Here is a 21062-nt window from a genome sequence, read left to right as displayed (position 1 = left end):
AAATAAATAATTGTTCTTCACAAATTTAGACCAAAGTTTATTCTGTTACATCTCCTTGGTGAAAATAACCCAAATCTGTGTATATTATTTAGTCTGTAGGAAAGTTATAAAGCGCTGGCAAACTGTTGGCAAAAACTGTAGCTGCTGACTATTAAAATACAGACACTTACCTGTCCCTCGGTCCCGTGGTGTCCTCACCACGGCTGGTCTCACCGGCCGTCTTCTCTTCCCGGCGCTGGCATCTTTAGTGTGGGCAACGGCTGTGACAGCTTGCGGCTTCACGGGTAGAGCTCCGCTTTAATATCTTGTCATTAGCGCAGTACAGCGTCATCATATAACTGGTATGGCGGTGAGTAAGGACACTAGCTAGTGACAGTACGGGGAAAAAAATAAAGTTTACTAATTATTTTTAAAAAATTTTCTTTTTTTTTCTTTGTTTACATTTTCTTATTTCATATTCCCTCCCAGAACGATAGGGCTCCCCCCCAGCCATCATTTTAGAATGGCCCGGGCAGGAAGCAGTGAAATAGTAGACAGTTTTTTTGCCACGATCAGTCATATTTTCAATATCAATGCCAAAATTTCACACTTTCTGCCAGGGTATGCAAAGTTTTCACCCTGGTCCACACTGATGCGGTGCGGAATTAGCAGCGTTTTCAGTGCCAATTCCGCATTGCATCAAAATGGCATCCCATTCATGCGAACCGCTGCCGGTGTGTATGTTAACAACACACCAAAAGCAGTCCTCAAAATGCGGTGCGATGTGCAGAATCGGATCATATAGGTGTGAATATTCTGAAAATAATAGACAGTTTTTTTGCCACGATCAGTCATATTTTCAATATCAATGCCAAAATTTCACGCTTTCTGCCAGGGTATGCAAACTTTTAAAAAAAGGGGGGGTTGTGAAAAGAAATTCACAGAGAAAGTGGCTACATTATGAACAGAATGTGATACTCAGAAAAATTTTTCTGAGTATCACATTCCGTTCATAATGTAGCCACTTTCTCTGTGAATTTCTTTTCACAACCCCCCCTTTTTTTGCATGTCTTTTTTGGCTACTGAATGGAGGCCATCTACTGGGTGATATGGTAATTTACTTTACAACCTCTAAATAACTATCTTTAACTTATGCAAACTTTTAGCCTGGGTTCACACTGACGCATTGCGGAATTCGCAGCGTTTTCAAAATCGCACCCCGTTCATGCGAACCGCTGCGGGTGTGTACGTTAGGTTAACAACACCCCGAAAGCGGTGCGATGTGAAGAATCGGATCGCATAGGTTTGAATAACCATGCAATCTGATTCTAGTGCAGACCCAAAAAAGGGTCCTGCAGGTTTTTGGTGCGGGTGCACTGTGAATAGAGCCATAAAAAATGTATGGCTCCGATCACACCGCACACAAATTGCATGTGATTTGCACAGGAATGCAGTGCGGTTCCCGTGCCAATCAGATGTGATATACCGAGCCGCATGTATGTGAACCTGGGCTTAAGCAATGCACTGTATATATATCTCTATATATATATCTAGATATAGATATATAGATATATATATATATATATATATATATATATAAAACTGTGAGCATTTTCAGTATGAACCTGCCGAACCAGGTTGCTGATACGCTCGCTTAGCTTCTCGGATCCCAAGATGCATCACCCAATACAAGTGAATTTATCAGCATGGCTTACAAACCTTGTTTCTGAGCTTTTGGCGCAAAAGATCAAATAATAAAACCGTATATATCTAATACTAACCTAATAACAGCGATAGCATGTTCCTAAACGACGGGATAAGAATGACATGCCTTCGGCACGCCTGGTCTAGGTGGTCCCGGGTGTCCAGTGACAGCAGACACAAATGACATGATTTAATATTATTATGTCTGATTCGAGAAGCTAATGGAGAGAATCAGGCCAGGCGGGCTCGGCTGACGATGACTGATATTTTCCTAAGCGGTCTCCGTGTTCTGGGTTCTGCCACGCTGCCCCTTCAGCCCCTAACTAGATTGACTCTCAAGGAAACTGAAAACGCAAAGTCAATACTCATTTTCTGTGCCTGAACCAGATGGCTATTCACAGATTATTTCATTAAGTAGAACTTTGAAAGAAATTGGCTTGCGAAATTGATTTACTTGTCGTAAGTTAGGACAGAATTCAGGGAGTTCCGCAGAGAGGAGAAAATTGTCTTTGGCTTTGGGGGAATCGATGTGTCTTTCTTAGAGGCGCTGTCAGCGAGTTGGCCGTGCGTGGCCGAAGATGTGAGGTCAGGGAGAGGGGGGTCTACGTCGCAGCTCACCTTTGGGGTTTCCCCACTCCTGGTGATAGAAAACCAATTCAAGAAAGATGCTGTTGGGCCAGATCCTTACGCTTTAAGTTGTATTTGTACCTAAATAAATGGATAGTGTACGGAAGGGTTAGACCAGGGGGGAATTTACCACAAGGCAAACAAGGCACTTGCCTAGGGCGGCATTTTTCAGGGGGGCAGCACCTCTCCCAAGAAGAAGGGATGGGAGAAGGGGCACGCGTACCATGGGTACCAGGTGGGATCCAAGAGAGGCTGCGGGCTGCTTGAAGGTGTATGACTCTTGTTCCCTGGGATGTCCGGAGCTGTGAAGATGAGTGTCTTTCTCTCTATCGCTGGGGGGGGGGGGGTTAGTGGACTGCTCTCCTAGGTGGTGGGCAAGGATGTTGTTGGTCACTGTCAGGCTCTCTCCACAGGAGGACGAAGAGGGGATGGTGTTGGTCGGTGTCCGTGGGGGCAGACGATCTTTGTCTTGCCTAGGGCAGTACAGTGGCTAAATGGTTAGCACTTTCGCCTTGCAGTACTAGGGTCGTTGGTTCAAATCCCAGCCACAGCACCAGCTGCCTGGAATTTGCATGTTCTCCCGGTGCCTGTGTGGGTTTCCTCCAGGTACTCTGGTTTCCTCCCAAAGATATGCTGGTAGATTAATTGGCTCCTGTCTAAATTGGCCCTAGTATATGTATACATGAATGTAAGTTAGGGACCTTAGATTGTATACCCCTTGAGGGTTAGGGACTGATGTGAATGTAAAATATATATGTAAAGTGCTGCATAAATTGATGGTGCTATATAAGTACCTTAAATAAATAGGGCAGCCCAAAACCTAAATACACCACTGGGTTAGACCCCCTGTCAGGTTCTCTATTAAATTGTGACTTAAGCCGGCCATACAAGGGTCGAATTCCGAACGAATTTTCTTTCAAAAATCTTTTCTAAGAATTTTCATTCGAATTTCACACCATTAGTGGGTCAGATAAACAGACGATTTTTGTGCGACCATCAAATTTGAAAATTATAAAAGTATGGTGCAGCACTACTCTAAATATTGTCGTGGCTTATAGCAAAAAACTAAATATAATAATACAAAACGGTATTAAAACTCAATATCACTCATCCCAAATATATCTTAATGGTGACTAATCATTATCCTCAGTTCATACAGTGGATACATATGCCACTCACTCACCAATCATGAAGTGAACTGATCCACTAGCTAGGGGATCCATAGTGAGACGGAAAAGTGAATAAATGTTGAAAATAAACGCCAGTGAAGGAGAAAAAAAGTCCTGCTGGGACTACAATAAAGTGAAGGATATTAATAAATAAAAAATGGTGAATCCCTAAATCTGGGATCAATTATCAAATTTGAGTGGTCGGGCATTGGAATTTTTTTGAAAAACGAACTAATTTTGAATCAACGATGGGAGAATTGTGCAGGAAATATAAACGAAAAAGAAATGAGCGTGAGCTGTGGACCTGGAAAGAAAAGAAAATTCTTGGCCACGAAAATTCTTTTCTGTAGCAACATGACATGAAATTGAAAGCTCGGTTGGCTGAATTTCGAAATCAATGGTGGCACCATTGGGTTACAAACTGCATGAAATTTCCGATTTTCTAAAGAAAATTTGTTTGGAATTCGACCCATGTATGGCCTGCATTAGGCTTCACGTCATGCAGGGTGACGGAGCATGCGCCTGTTTCTGCACATTCCCACATGTCGCACGTAGGGCAGTCCATTCTTTTCAAGACACATGCAAAAGACGTCCTTGACCCTTTTGCAAAATTGTGCCACGTCAAATGGCACAGCCATGCATTCTCAAAGGGGCAGTGTGTTTTGTTGCATTGTGGGAAAGCGTGCAATTTTACGTGCATTTCCAACATGCAGAAATGTGATAGTAGCTAAAAAAAGAACAAAACAGGGTACACGCTCCACGTCCATTACCGTAATAATAGGAAATGTATTCTAAAATTACAAATGCATACTCACAAACCGAAAAGGTCATAAAAACAGAGACAAGGAGCCAAAGATGTGAAGAGGTCCTTGGGTGAAAGTGCTAATGCGTTTCGGGAGTCGAACTCCCTTCCTCAGAACAATAGATCTCGGAGGAAGAGAATTCGATTCCCGAAACGCTGTCCACGATTGACATCTTTGGCTCCTTGTCTGGAGGACTGGAATCAGCTGTTGGAGTCTTCTTAATGCTGAGACTAGGGGAGGTGGAGACGAGAGGGTGCTACAGGTGCACAGAGAGACTCAGGGTCTGTAGGAGTTCTGTTGTCCTCTATGCTGCTGACTGCTGAGACCGGAAGGAAAGGCCTAGGCAAGCCTTTCCACAGTGGTAGGGAGAAGCACAGGATCTGGTGGAGGAGTTCTGTTCTCCTTTCTACTGCCGGCTGCTGAGACAAGGTGGGTGGGAGGGGGGTGCTTCAGCTGCAGGACACGTGCAAGGGCCACATGAAATGGCCTGGCAGGCCAGATTCGGCACTGCACTATCTTGTGCAGATTTCTAGATTTCTTTTTCAGCCCTAAAGAAAGGGCACATTTGCAAACCCTGAAACATGTTGGATTTCTCTTGACAATTGCAAATAAAATCTTATTTTGGACTTCTATGCTTTATTCTGTATTCATGTTTCTCTAAGGACCATCCAAAAAAGTCCTAGGAGAAAAGAGCTGCCAGTCCACTTCAACTTAAACATTCGTGGCTTTAAAAAATACATTAAAGTAGAATACAAAATGAAGGTTTTTTATTGTGTCCATGCCCGGAAAATTCACCCTTTTTATTTATCCTTGTGACCACTGTCTTTGGGAAAGAATATGAGCTATTACACTAAACTACATGTGACTGTTCAGAAGGCTTTGGTGCATGCTGGCAATTCCGTTGTGAGATTGCAGAGATTTCAGAAGCCCAATGAGAATCGGTGTTCATGAATATTTCAGTACACGATGACTCCATGCAGACCTGTACGAAATGGAAGTTAGATACACTGTTCATCAGTGATACACCTTCCTTATAATATGTTTAGATACTTGTATTTGTTCAGACCAGGGGCGGACTGACAACTCATGGGGCCCCCGGGAAATTGGGGATCATGGGGCCCCTGTGTCCTTGCCCAAACTCAAAAAAGCCTATGAAAAAGGTACCAGGGGCATCTCATGGGGCCCCCTACTGACCCTGGGCCCTCGGGCAGTGCCAGAGTTTCCAAATGGTCAGTCCGCCCCTGGTTCAGACGTATGTCTGTCTTTGCGTGGCTGATTGTATTCTGTGTAATGTAATAGTTTTTAACTCCCCAATTACATTCCAATGTTGTACTATCTGTATTATGTTTTTGTAAACTTTGAATGTGTCTGTGAAGGCTTCCATTTATCCAGGTTGTGGTATAGCTAGGAGGTGGTCACATTCAACTGGATTTGTTTTGTAATGTTGAAGACATTTCGTAGACTATGCAAGCCACTTCTTTATGTCTAATGAGCGCCAGGAACACACCCCAATATTTATATCTTCACAGGTATGTAGGCAGGTGCAATCTATAGTCAGGGGCGTATTTACCACAAGGCAAACAAGGCAGTTGCCTAGGGCAGCATTTTTCAGGGGGGCAGCACTGGCAGCCCCTGGACGAAGGGACACTTGCGGTATGGGTACCAGGTAGGAGCTGAGAGAGGCTGCGGACTGCTTAATGGTGTAAACAGAGCCCGACTCCCGTTCCCAGGGATGTCCAGAGCTGTAAAAGTGAGTGACTTCCTCTCCGGGTGGGGGGAGCAGGGGTGTTGTTGGTCAATGTCAGGCGGGGGATTCAGATTTTTGTGTTGCCTAGGGCAGCATTAAACCTAAATACACCACTGTCTGTAATCTCCACTGCAGGTGGCACTCACCTGTAGCAACAATGCAGCTGAAGGAGGAAGTTGGGAGAAACTAGGTTTCTCCAAGGTTCTCTCGTTCTCCTGGAGCAGAGATCCTGTTGGATGTGACTGGCAGTCATCATGAGTCATTCAGAGTCTCTTTAAGTCTCTGCCCCCAGGTTTTGGTACATATTTTGCAAGTGATTAGTGTAAGGACAGTGTACCTGTTTTGTCAGGGACAGCATTAGCGGTGGGGAGAGGTTCTGGAGGAGTTCTGCATTGTCAGGAAGCTCCCCTTTGGGTTGGACCAGCCAGGCCACACTTTGCTGTACTTGACAGATGCTGTTAGCAGCTCGGGCTTACAGGCCGCAGACTGTACTCTGAACTGTTGTAAGGTACCGGTTGGGTGAGTCTTCCTGCTGGGCTTGTTGTACTGGTTTACAAGTTCTACAGTACCATGTTTTTTGGCAACCTGCTTTTTGCCGCCGCACTATGCTGTGGAACCACCCTGTTCTAGGTGCATAATCCCATCCTTGGTGTCTACCTCAGCGATTTGACAACAGCTCACACATTCAGCCATATAAATAGAATAAGTGACTCCTATGAAGACTTCCTGACACTAAGGATGGGAACATGTAACAAGAACAGGGTGGTTCCACAACTTTCACACCTTCAATCCTGTTCCTGGAAGTCAACATCTGCCCTGACACATTCCACGGTTCTTGGGTGTCTGTGCTACCTGTATGGATATAAATGTTGAGTATGTTCCTAACTTGTTAGAACTGAGGAAGCGGCTTGGACGACCTACAAAATGTCTCCAGCATCACAGGACAAGTCTAGTTGAATGTGACCAACTACTACAAGATATACTATATAAATGCATTTGTGAATATTGTGCGTATTTCTTTAACAGGATCCACATATTTGGTTTGTATTGGAACACCAGCCAAAACCTTTGTTATTCTTTGTTGCTGTCTGTGTTCCGGTCCCGATTTCCAAAAAGGAAGTAAGAGAAAGTTTCCCCAAAAGGAGAGAAAATCCAACTGTCCCTTCACCTCTTATCTCTCCTGTCAGACATGGAGTGAGGAGGAATCTCCACACTTGGGACACAGACAGCAATTAAAGCCTATTCTATCTCTGGCTGAAGTTCTACTATGATGTTAACTTGTGCTTTGCCTTGCAGGACAAAGCAACAGGTCCACTTGAATGCCTGGCCTTGCAGCCCCTTATATTTACCCCCCTTTCTTCTCAATTTGCAAGGGGGAGCAAAGTGAAATACCTGCTATTTTTAGGTATGGGAACACGCTGACTACTTCTCTTCCTCCCATGTACTTGGTGATTGGCCACATAGGCTGTCACATTGGGTTGGGGAGAGAGTCCTCAGCCTTGTGTAAGCTCCAGGTGGCTTTATTTCTTGACTTCCGCGGGTAAAAAGAGCGGTGAGAAAATAATAGGAATATATGTTCTTCTAATAAGGGCCAATGTTAAAGAGAACCTATTGCTTTGCACAGTTTGGGCAAAGCAAGGGATCACTTGTATTTATTTTTAGCAGAAATATAGGTCAGCACACGTACAGGATATGATAATTTATATATTGTTATTGTGTTTTGTAAACTAAAGGCCAACCTCACCCAAAATAGATATTTCAGTATACTATATGTCCAGGTAAATCAAATGGTGGCCTTGTATATACTGTATATTATGGACTTTGGAGGCTATCTCTCCACCCTGAATTCCAATTTCCAATCCATTGCCTTGGCGAATGCAATGAAAAATAATGGTGTCATACTCTTCCAGTGGATTCCTAAGGGAATGTCAACTAATAATTGTACAATCCAGCTGCTGGGGAGTGACACCAGAATCATTATTTTATAGGAGGAGCAAATACTTGTTGCAAGAATGTAATAAGTGACTGACTGGCACTCACCTACGACTGAAATATCAGCTTTGAGTAGTAATGGCCTTTATATTTATTGACCCTAATATGAATTGTATTAGTAGTATATCTGTTCTACAGCTCATCGCATGCTATTGAGTTCACAAACATGTAGGTGCTCACTGTGCACAGCAATCATGTTTCCCAATTTATACAGAATCGATGCACAAGAAAAAGTTGGAAGGAGTAAAAGTGGACCTGTCATTTTGTAGCAGACTGTACTACCAGAGGTAGTAGGACAAGGAGACATTGCCTTTATTCATTCATTTATAACTGTGCTGCACTGCATCAAAGTGAACATGATCTGCCTCTTCTGGCTGGGTTTGATGCCGCAGTCCTGTTAGTTTGATTACTGTCCTTGGCTAATCCATTGGGAGAGCGACAACACACTAAAATTGTCAAAGTGTAATTGTAACAAACAAAAGTTTTGGCTTCAGATACACTTTAATCTTATTTGATCAAGCAAATAAAACTGTCTGTGCTTTGGTTGACACTTATGTTTTGAGAAGCCGTTGGCATGAGAAGACTGGCCTACTAACAGAGATCAATGTCTGTGAAGGTCCTCATTTATCCAGGTCATTGTGCAGCCAGTAGTTAGGTAAACTAAAAATGATTGGAGATCTCTCCAATAGAGACATGACAGTAATACAAACCTGGCAGTGGCTGTAACCTCTTGTCCAGTCCATCCAAAGCAAGAAAAAAACAGCTTGAGCTACGGTTAAGCTTTAACACTGGTGACCACAATGTCTACCTTTCTTGGCCTCCTTATGTCAGCTACAAAGTGAAAGGTTCACAAGCCAAAGGCTTCTGTTATGGCATCATCTCACGCTGCCCACCGTGTCCTCTGGTGTTACCTTGTGAATAGTGAAATGCTTGTGTAGGTTGCCATGTTTCATTGATGGAGACACTTACCGCTATACTGCTTTCCCATCATTCAGTGTTTGGGAGATCATCGGCCAGTCAGACGGGGGTCTGTCTGTGCTCAGAACATTTCGACTGCTTCGCGTGTTGAAGCTGGTCCGCTTCATGCCAGCTCTGCGGCGCCAGCTGGTGGTCCTGATGAAGACCATGGACAATGTGGCCACCTTCTGCATGCTTCTCATGCTCTTCATCTTTATCTTCAGGTACTGGATCATATCTGCTATGACATTATTTCCATCTCCGCTTCCATACAAGAACTGCTTTGAGTGTAGTCATCTGTAGTCAGAAATAGCCTTGAATGTCTGTAAAATTACTGTTTAATGTTTTATGGAGTAGGATAGGTCCCTCACAATCCTTTTCACCATTCAGGACTTTGGTTGTGGTGGAATAATGTCATTGTATTATTTTTTTTTTCTTGTTTCTAGCATTCTCGGCATGCATCTCTTTGGCTGTAAGTTCACGCTGAGGACGGACAATGGAGATACCATCACTGACCGCAAGAACTTTGATTCCCTTCTTTGGGCCATTGTGACTGTTTTCCAGGTAATGTCAACTCTCAAACTTCAGCACAAACATATATGATAGGCTTTCCATAGATTTTTTTTTTTCATTTTAAGGTTGTAAAGTGAATAAAAGTTAAAAATTGGCAGGTTTTTGTTTCTGTTTGCAGCCACATTGGGTAGCTTTTTCTTTACTTCCTCTCCGTATGACACCAGGACAAGAAATGAGGGGTGCTAGTGTAACCGGGGCTGGAAGGCGCAAAAAGCAGTAACAACAGTGTCAGAAGTTCTAATCCCCCCCCCTGTACGTAAAATGTGGTTTTGTTTATGTCCCCATTGGAGATATTTTCATATCACTTCTTGTCCTGATAAGAAAAATGCAACCAAAATGTTTTTGCCCAGTAAGTATATGCATTTTGTATTTTGCCTGCCAAAGGACTTGTAGTTGTGGACAGCCAATTATGTTATACACACACCTCTGGTAGTCATTAAAATGATATTAAAGGCAGATTTTTTATGTTTAAATATATTAAACATGTTATACTAACCTTCTCTGTGCAAAGCTTTTGCACAAAGCAGCTCTGATCCTCCTCTTCTCAGGTTCACCACTGGCTCTCCTGGCCCCTCCCTCCTGCCTAGTGCTCCCATAACAAGCAGTTTGCTATTGGGGCACACGAGAAAGCTTGCTCCCGAGTCGCTGCCCTGCGCGTCCATGCACACATGGAGCACAGCTCGGTTTCACCCCCTACACTCTCCTTATTGGCTCACTGGCTGTGATTGACAGCAGTGTGCTACCTATGGCTACCACTACTGTCTAAGCCAACGAGGAGGGAGAGACCCGGGAGTGCCGAGGCTCTTGTGCACATTGCTGGATCTAGATGGGGCTCAGGTAAGTTTGGGAGAGGGGCTGGGGGGCTGCTGTACAAAGAAGGTTTTTTATTTTCATGCATAGAATGCATGAACGTGAAAAACCTTGAGCCTTTACACCCACTTTAAAATTATTTTGCTACTCCGTAGTTTACCATTACTGCTTGTCAGCCAATGAGTACGTTTGAGGTGGAGAGGTGACACAGGACATTGGTGAAATGCTTAATCAAAAACTATGGGGTGGATTTACTAAAGGCAAATAGACTGTGCACTTTGCAAGTGCAGTTACTCCAGAACTTAGTAAACGAGCAGAAGCTCTGCTGACTTCCATCATCCAATCATGTGCAAGCAAAAATACAGTTTTTTACATTTTCCTTGCATGTGCTTTGGTATTCTTTGCATAGTAAATCTTCATCTCATTTACTAAGCTCTGGGGCAACTGCATTACTAAAGCTGGAGAACGCAAAATGTGGTGCAGCTGTGTCTAGAAACCAATCAGCTTCCAGGTTTTTTTGTCAAAGCTTAACTGAACTAGCTGAAGTTACACCCCGTTCACATCGGTGCGACTTGGCATGCGATGTGCACGCCCTGCGACTTGCAAATCGCATGCCAAGTCGCACCCTATTGTCCGCAATTGAAGCGGTCATATCGGTGTGATTCCAACTTGGTCGGAGCCGCACCGATTTCAAAAGTAGTACATGCACTGCTTTTGGTGCGATTTGCATAGACATCTGTGTCAGCTGTCTTGCAAAGCGCAACTGAAATCGGCAGGTGACCCGATTTTGAAATGGTTTGACTTTACTGTAAGTCGCTCGATTTCAAAATCGACTTTGATGTGACCGGGGGCTAAGAAGCTGATTGGCTACCATGCACAGCTGCACCAGATTTTGCACTCTCCAGTTTTAGTAAATCAACCCCTATATGCCTTCAGTAAATCCACACCTATGTGGCATTGTAGTGTGGAAAATGTGTTTAAATCATAGAACTGCTAGTGTAGAATTACAAATCCTTCAGCAGGCAAAACTGTACAACTGTAAGTATTTCAACTTTGCACTTAGGCTGTGCATCTAGAGCTTGCCTATAACTTATTATTTCTATTGTTCTGCTCGGGTATTTATTTATTTATTTCAGGTACTTATATGGCGCTGTCAATGTACTCCGCGCTTTACATATATATTGTACATTCACATCAGTCCCTAACCCTCAAGGGGTGTACAATCTAAGGTCCCTAACCCTCAAGGGGTGTACAATCTAAGGTCCCTAACCCTCAAGGGGCGTACAATCTAAGGTCCCTAACCCTCAAGGGGCGTACAATCTAAGGTCCCTAACCCTCAAGGGGCGTACAATCTAAGGTCCCTAACCCTCAAGGGGTGAACAATCTAAGGTCCCTAACCCTCAAGGGGCATACAATCTAAGGTCCGTAACCCTCAAGGGGTGTACAATCTAAGGTCCCTAACCCTCAAGGGGTGTACAATCTAAGGTCCCTAATCCTCAAGGGGTGTACAATCTAAGGTCTCTAACTCACATTCATACATACACATACTAGGGCCAATTTAGACAGGATCCAATTCACCTACCAGCATGTCTTTGGAGTGTGGGAGGAAACCAGAGGAAACCCACGCAGGCACAGGGAGAACATGCAAACTCCAGGCAGGTGGTGCCATGGCTGGGATTCGAACCAACAATCCTAGTACTGCCAGGCGGAAGTGCTAACCATTTAGCCAGTGTGCTGCCCATGAAGAAGCTAATTAGGCTTTGAGCGCCCACTGTGGATGTTCGGGCTGAGCTGTGCTAACAGACCGCTCTAAATCTTCTTCAAAAAGATTTGGAAAAATACTCACTTTTCAGATAACTCCACAGAACGCACAATGAAGGATATAAAGAGAAAGAGGAGAGGCCACCGCAGCTTTTCATTTATTTTATTGAAATTCTTCCACATGTGCATGACTTGTTAGAGGCGTAGGAGGCCCCATAAGCAATAAATATGATTCTGTTAAAAAAGTAATTATTTATCTCTAATTACATTGGGTTTATGTTATGAGGACTATTTAGATGCAAATAGTTTTTTTTTTCCCAGAGTTCTGTAATATAAAAAGAAATGGCATATGAATTCTAACTCATTAATCTAGGTCTTTCCAAAATTAATTGACGAGATAAGAATCTCGAGTTAATTGAGTTCAGCTCAGAGATTATGAATTTCCACACCAGTACCAGACCACCGGTTGCCTTTGCCGACCACAAACTACATGCGTTTCCCTAGCCCTTCATTGTGCGTTTCCCTCGGAGTTATCTGAAAAGTGCATATTTTTCCAAATCTTTTTGAAGAAGATTTAGAGCGGTCTGTTGGCACAGCTCAGCCCGAACATCCACAGTGGGCGCTCAAAGCCTAATTAGCTTCTTCATTAAATAGCAGCTTTGATGGCTTCCAAGTGTGGGAATGAAGCTCGGTCTGTCACAGGGAAAAGAAAATGTTGAATTTAAAAAGTTATTTGACTTTCTCCACAGTGCTGAAACAAGATTGGTATAGATAGTACTTGTTAGTTACATTCAGCTGGGCGTGTTCTGTTACGTTGAAGAAGTTTAACAACCCATCCAAATGGCATCCTCAGTTCCGATGTGTGTTTTGGAAACATACCCCAGAATTTATAGCATTTGTTTACTGCCTGTAGTTATATCATTTACCTATCTTTTATGTTACCGACCACATAGAATTTAGGAAGCCACTTGGATTAATTGTGAAACATCTTACAGAACACTTCCGCCATATAACTACCTTCTACAGGTGAAACTCAAAAAATTAGAATATCGTGCTAAAGTTAATTTATTTCAGTAATGCAACTTAAAAGGTGAAATTAATATATGAGATAGACTCATTACATGCAAAGCAAGATAGTTCAAGCCGTGATTTGTCATCATTGTGATGATTATGGCTTACTGCTCATGAAAACCCCAAATCCACAATCTCAGAAAATGAGAATATTGTGAAAAGGTGCAATATTCTAGGCTCAAAGTGTCCCACTCTAATCTGCTAATTAAGCCATAACACCTGCAAAGGGTTCCTGAGCCTTTAAATGGTCTCTCAGTCTGGTTCAGTAGGAATCCCAATCATGGGAAAGACTGCTGACCTGACAGTTGTGCAGAAAACCATCATTGACACCCTCCATAAGGAGGGAAAGCCTCAAAAGGTAATTGCAAAAGAAGTTGGATGTTCCCAAAGTGCTGTATCAAAGCACATTAATAGGAAGTTATGAGGAAGGGAAAAGTGTGGAAGAAAAAGGTGCACAAGCAGCAGGGATGACCGCAGCCTGGAGAGGATTGTAAGGAAAAGGCCATTCAAAAGTGTTGGGGACTTTCACAAGGAGTGGACTGAGGCTGGAGTCAGTGCATCAAGAGCCACCACACACAGACGGATCCTGGACATGGGCTTCAAATGTTGTATTCCTCTTGTCAAGCCGCTCCTGAACAACAAACAACGCCAGAAGCGTCTTACCTGGGCTAATGGCTTAGTCAGCCCACCTTTGTCCTCATGTCTGTTGGTTTTCTGTCCTAGGAAAAGGATGATGGGATAGGCTGGACAAGCCTTTCTCAACCTTTTTACACCAGAAGAACCCTAAAATAATTTTCAGGTCCAGGGATCACTGAAAAAAATGAATCAGGGATCACTGGTAGAGAAGGATGGAGAGAAGGAAGAATGCCACCCTTACAGACAGCTAAAAGATCATTGGTGTCATGCTGCTGACTTTGCCAAGTGGCGTTCAACCCTGGTACCATCAGGTTGGAGGTCAATTAGTCAAAGTCTAAGGAACCACTAGCAACCTTGGGAGAAACCGTGGTTAGGAATGGCTGAGTTAGACATTCCCCCCACGATAAGTTGGCTTCCACCTCTCCATGTCCCACCTCTCTCATCTTCATCAACATACACCTGTAAGGTTTGTAACTACAACCTTTTAAAGTTGTATTGAAAAGCTAAAATATGTTATATTGCAGCTTAACAATTCTTAGATGTGGTGGCTGCATTACTTTTCTTTTTTAGGCTTTCTTTTCTTTATTTTCATTTGGCGATCCAGGCAGTAAGTCTGTTGTTTTTAAAACAGAATGCGCTCTCCTGCTATGAAGCAGTTAGAATGTTAAGACAAACCATTTACTACTGACAGGGGTGCTTAGAATGATCAGCTTTTCTTTATTCATGTAAAACCTTTATTCCAAAAGGAAAAAAAAATTTTTGCTGTAGCTGATCACAAAGTGTGAGCTAGAGTTTAGCTTTGATTTGTTAGTGTACTTAAATCTGCTAGTTTGTCTAACACACTGCAGACAATGCTGCTGTCCAGATGTGCCCCCTGTGCTCTATCATCCAGAGTGGGGACACTGGAGGTGTGTTACTGGCCAGATCACCAGGTGAAAACAGAGGGAAAAAGCCTTACAAAAGAAAACTAATGCAGCCACCACATCTTAAGATTGGTAAACTGCAATATATTACATTTGTAATTTTGGGTTTAACCTCCCTGGCGGTATTCCCGAGTGTAGCTCGGGGTAAAGTTTCAGTACCAAAAGCGGTAACCCTGAGCTACATTAGGGAATACCATGCGGCGCTGCTCTGGGATCCCTCGATCACTTACCTTGTCCTGCGCTCCCGCGATGTCCCTCCTGCAGAGTCCCCGGCAATGTAATCCAGCGGAAGCCGGCATCTGTCATCTGGGTTCGTGGGGACGTACGGGGGACGGAACAGCAGGAAATTTGAAAATGACAAAAAGTGACATTCACTAAAATCACTAAAATCACATAGTATAACATTCCTGTATCAAACCATTTCACATACATGTTGTCCCGAGTGCTTTGTCCTGCGCCCTGCCTGCATTTTTACTGTTCTTTCTGCCTGGAAACTGAGGAACGTCCATGGCGTCCAAAAAGCGTCCCTTTAGGTCAAAAGCGGTTTTAGAGCGGCTAGAGAACAGCGATAGTAAATCAGAACCACTTGCAGAATTGAGTGATAATGATTTGTGGGGGAAATTCCTCATCAGACACTGAAAACGATTCTGCGACTTTGCTCAGTGATGTGCGAACTTGACGCTCTATTTCAAATTTCACTGTTTTTTGTTTGATTATATTATTGAATTAAATTTATTATTATTTTATTATTATTTTTTATGATTATTTAATAAATTATAATTTATGATTTCGTGTTTCAAGTTTTATCATACCCGGGATGTTTACTAGACTCTTGTTCGGACAGATTTCAGTGAGTTATTCCTTAAAATTACAGGCCGACAATAAACAAAATACATATTTCCATGCGAAAAAATGTACCGCTTTGAGCACAGAAATATGGACATAATCAGACCGCTGGGGAGGTTAATACTGCTTTGAGTTCATGGAATGCAAAATTCTGCAGACAGCTGTCTTTTCATTAATTGTTCCTCCACGAATGGAAGGAAAGTCTATGGATAGATTTTTGAATATAGCAATGCGAGATTAAAATCTAAGGTCTAAGCCTGTTGATTGTATTTTCTCAGATCCTCACCCAGGAAGACTGGAACATGGTCCTGTACAACGGTATGGCCTCCACCTCCTCCTGGGCGGCTCTCTATTTCGTGGCTCTAATGACGTTTGGGAATTATGTCCTGTTCAACCTGTTGGTGGCCATTCTGGTGGAAGGTTTTCAAGCGGAGGTAAAGACACACACACACCAATTCTCTACATATCAGAGTCTGCTGTGAAAGTGAAGCTGTCAGCAAATCCTTTACTATGAGCCCCTCTGACTGAATTTTACTTTTGGCTGAACTTTTTTATTTTAAAGCCCACCCGCCATTCCCCTGTCTATCTGGAATGTCCTTATTGCCTAAACCAGCTTCTGAGCAGATGTTTCACATTGTATTTTAGAGAACCTCCCCCAGGGTCTCCATATATCAGTCTACTGTGAATTGCTAATCTGAAGCATTTTAGTTTCAGAATACTTTAATAATCCCAAAGGAAACATTTGCCAAGATCCTATGAATGGGGAAATTTTGATTCTTCATAACATGTTGGTTTATGGCTAAATATGACTTTTAATGCTTACTGCTGCACTTTACAAAATACCTTTGGCGCCTGGATCTAGGGGGGAGGGGGTGATGCGGTGGGCTGTGCCCCCCAAATCTCTAAGAGTACATCCAGTGATCCATAAGGCACTCTGACGGGGACAATTGATGTAAGAGGGCTTTCTGATTGGAACAATTGATGTTAGAGGGCTTTCTGATGGGGACAATTGAGGTAAGGGAGCACTGTGATGGAGACAATTGATGTAAGGGGAAACTCTCATGGAGACAATTGATGTAAGGGATTCTCTGATGGGGACAATTAATGTAAGGGGCACTATGATGGAGACAGTTGATGTAAGGGGGCACTTTGATGTAGATAGTTGATGTAAGGGGGCACTTTGATGGGAACATTTTATATAATGGGGCACTCTGGTGTGAACAGTTGATGTAAGAGGGCACACGGATGGAGACAATTGATGTAAGGGGGAACTCTGATATGGGCAATTGATGTAAGGGGGAATTATGATGGGGACAGATGATGTAAGGGGGCACTCCGATGTGGACAGTTGATGTAAGGGGGCACTCCGATGTGGACAGTTGATGTAAGGGGGCACTCTGATGGAGAAAATTGATGTAGGAGTGAACTCTGATGGAAACTATTGATGTAAGGGGCTCTTTGATGGAAACAATTGATGTAAGGGGCTCTCTGATGGGGACAATTGATGTAAGGGGGAACTCTGATGGGGACAAATGATGTAAGGGGGAATTCTGATCGGGACAGTTGATGTAAGGGGGCACTCTGATGGAGACAATTGATGTAATGGGCTCTCTGATGGGGACAGTTGATGTAAGGGGGCACTCCGATGTGGACAGTTGATGTAAGGGGGCACTCTGATGGAGAAAATTGATGTAGGAGTGAACTCTGATGGAAACTATTGATGTAAGGGGCTCTTTGATGGAAACAATTGATGTAAGGGGCTCTCTGATGGGGACAATTGATGTAAGGGGGAACTCTGATGGGGACAAATGATGTAAGGGGGAATTCTGATCGGGACAGTTGCTGTAAGGGGGCACTCTGATGGAGACAATTGATGTAATGGGCTCTCTGATGGGGACAGTTGATGTAAGAGGGCACTCTGATATAGATAGTTTATGTAAGGGGCTCTCTGATGGGGACAATTGATGTAGGGGGCACTCTGATGGGAACATTTGATGTAGGGGGCACTCTGATGGGAACATTTGATGTAAGGGGGCACTCTGATGTGGACAACTGATGTAATGGGGCACTCTGGTGTGGACAGTTGATGTAAGGGGGCACTCTGATAGAGACAATTGATGTAAGGTGAACTCTGATGTGGACAATTGATGTAAGGGTGAACTCTGACGGAAACAATTGATGTAAGGGGCTCTCTGATGGGGGCAATTGATGTAAGGGGGAATTCTGATGGGGACAGTTGATGTAAGGGGGCACTCCGATGTGGACAGTTGATGTAAGGGGGCACTCTGGTAGAGATAATTGTTGTAAGGGTGAACTCTGGTGGGGGCAATTGATGGAAGGGGGCACTCTGGTGTGGAAAGTTGATGTAAGGGGGCACTCTGATGGGGGCAGTTGATGTAAGAGAGCACTCTGATGGAGACAATTGATGTAAGGGGGAACTCTGATGGGGAGAGTTAATGTAAGGGGGCACTCCGATGTGGACAATTGATGTAAGGGGGCACTCTGATGAAGACAATTGATGTAAGGGTGAACTCTGATGGAAACAATTGATGTAAGGGGCTCTCTGATGGGGACAAATGATGTAGGGGGCACTTTGATGGGGGCAGTTGATGTAAGGGGCACTCTGATGGAGACAATTGATGTAAGGGGGATCTCTGATGGGGATAGTTGATGTAAGGAGGCACTCTGATGTGGACAGTTGATGTAAAGGGCTCTCTGATAAAGACAATTGAAGTAAGGGGACACTCTGATAGAAACAATTGATGCAAGGGGCACTTTGATGGGGACACCAGATGTAAAGAAGGACTCTGATGAGAACTCCTGATGTAAGGTGGGACTCTGATAGGGACACTTGATATAATGAGGCACATGTTCTGTTTAATCATCCTAATCTAATGACAGTCTAATACATACTAGCATTTCCTGTTCATTCCTGCATCACCTCTGCATTACCTTTGACATGTTGTTTTTGAGTTGTGACTCGTGGTATAGAACTGAGTGAATGGGGAAAACTAGTTCCCTGTATTTCTGTTACACTGTTGACATTGTGCCCCCTGTCATATACTGCACCCCCAGTTTGGAACTTTCCTTCCAGCAGTCTTATTGTTCACTGGGGCACTCATACAGAACAGCCTAATGCAAGGATTCAAAGCTTTGGTAAAGTCAAGGTGATTCCACCATCAGCTTTTGTGCCTTTTAAAAAAAAAATCTAAACTTTTTGAAACACTGAAATGTTTCCTGGCTAATAGTTTACTGGATGATTTTTATTCTTCTTGCTTTTTTTAAAACAGTGTTTGCAAAATGTACCAAACTAAACGTACCAAATGTGATATTATATATAGATGGGCAACACAGAATGATGAAAGATAAAAGCACCAGAAAACGTTCTTCCAGACAGAACTTTGAGAATGTCTTACAAGATAAAGTCGGAAACATTAAGAGGGCACAATCCATCCATGTCACTTTAATGTAGCCATCTGCATTCACACGATAAGAGCGCCTGGCATGCCAACATTTGACTGCGCCATGAATTATAGTGTCAAAATGGAGCCTGAAATGGATAATAAAAAAGATAGCGTTTCCTGGAAATCCAAGCACCCCTCCCAGACCCCCCTCACAAAATGCTGACTATCCCCATTTTTCTGCTAACTGGGGAGAACCTGCCAAGTGATGATCTCAGCCTTGCAATAACCTTGAGAAGCTGAGGGGCATTTTACTGTTTTTAGCACCTCGTTAACATCACCCAACTGCTCATCTAATTAAAGCAAAAAAGTCATTTAGTCATCAAAGTCTTTGTCAGTTTTTGGAAGTTTCTACAAGACTGAGAGCGAGACACACATTAATAAGACAAAAATCCCCCAAAAGCCCCCCGCCTTGACAGACTCTCAAATTAGTGCAAATGTCCAAAAAGATAGAGTAATTCTATGGATGTAATAAAGTAATGGACTGTAGTAAGTCATTTGTTATAGTTATGAGTTCATTAGAGGATTACGGCCAGGAGATAATTCATAAAACAATTAAAACAAGGACTTAACGCTGGTTAATTCAGCTTGTTCTGACTTATATGTTCTGATTTACTTATTCTCTAAGTGCCTTCTAGTGGCCAACTTCCCTCCGGTTCCAGAGATAAGCACACAAATGTTTGTATAGCTTATACAATTTAACTACTCATATCTATCTCTTACCCTGGAGAGTTTTATAATCCAGGGTATTATCTCCAACACACCAATCTCTACCCCTGACTGAGGTTATAAATCAGTGTCCCTATCACACCAATACCTTTACGGATGACGGTTATAAATCAGTGTCCCTATCACACCAATGCCTTGACAGATGGAGGTTATAATCCAGTGTCCCTATCACATTGATACCTTTTTCCTGATGCAGTTAAAAACCTTTGTCCCTATCAATCCAATTGCATCTATGTTAGAGGTTATAATCAAGTGTTTCCAAACCACACCATTCTCCTGAAGGCGTTTAAAATCCTTTGCCTTTATAACACCAGTTCTTTTTCCCGATTCAGTTAGGCAGGCCATCGATGGTGCAAATTTCTTTCCTGCAGCCAATGACAGTGTTGACAGTAGAATCCCATTGTGTTCTCCTGGTGTGAGGCAGGTAAAGCTGTCCCCGCCAAGAGAAGACAGTGATTACTGATAGTTTCTACAAAAGCTGCTAGCGATAATTGCATAATAATGAAACCCAAATTGATTGATTGCTCAACTTGGGTACATTCAGCCTGCCCATACATGGTTCGAATATCAGCCAGTTCCTGCTGAACCAACCGAGATTCAAACTGTCTATGGCTGGCTTTAGAATCCATGGTTCTTATCACACCAACCACTTCCTCCAAGGTTCCAATAATCCAATGTCTCTCTTCTTTTAAGGAGTTAATAATCTGGTGCCCTTATTGCACCAGTCCCTTCCCTTGATAAACTCTAAAGAATTCAATTCCCTATCCCAATTATCCCTTTACTAGAAGTACCTGATAATCCAATACACCGTTCCTCCAATCCCTGTCCTTGAAGCAATTGATAATCCAATTTCACTGTCACATCAGTTTAAAATGTGATGTCCACATTACAGTCGTGTATTTTCTCCAAGGACAGGTATGACCAAGTATACAGATATTTTAAGCAACTATGCACTTTCCACCTTGTGGTAACAGTTTGGGAAAGGCCATTTACTGTACTGACTGTGTCCCTGTACACAAGGCCAGCTCCCTAAATGATGACTTTGGTGTGGAGTAACTCAGGTGATTCCGACTTTAAACCTATTGAACACATTTGGGATGAACTGGAATGCTTTTTATGAGTCAGGTCTTCTCATCCAAAATCAGTACCTGACCCCACAATTGGTGTTTTGGCTGAATAGGTACAAATTCCCATAGACGCACTACAAAATCTTGTGGAAAGCCTTCCCAGAAGAGTGGAGGCTGTTATAGCTGCTCCATATTGGAGTTGGAGGC

The 21062-nt window shown here is 43.1% G+C and overlaps 1 protein-coding gene across 4 annotated transcripts in view; it reads left to right on the top strand.

The window, feature by feature from the left end:
- CACNA1H (calcium voltage-gated channel subunit alpha1 H) overlaps positions 1–21062 on the top strand; it is a 710377-nt gene that overhangs the window by 536948 nt on the left and 152367 nt on the right. For 3 of the 4 annotated variants that reach the window (XM_089656029.1, XM_089656027.1, XM_089656028.1), the window contains exons 12-14: positions 9017–9202; positions 9425–9542; positions 15877–16032. In XM_089656029.1, coding sequence (XP_089512155.1) covers positions 9017–9202; positions 9425–9542; positions 15877–16032 — 460 coding nt within the window. The remainder of the gene's footprint in view (positions 1–9016; positions 9203–9424; positions 9543–15876; positions 16033–21062) is intronic. The other variant, XM_089656030.1, reaches the window with a different exon arrangement.

Source organism: Staurois parvus, unplaced genomic scaffold (genome assembly GCF_062004578.1).
Source record: "Staurois parvus isolate SC_StPar_1 unplaced genomic scaffold, SC_StPar_1.0 ptg000882l, whole genome shotgun sequence".
NCBI lineage: Eukaryota > Metazoa > Chordata > Amphibia > Anura > Ranidae > Staurois > Staurois parvus.
This window is presented reverse-complemented; position numbering and strand designations above follow the sequence as displayed.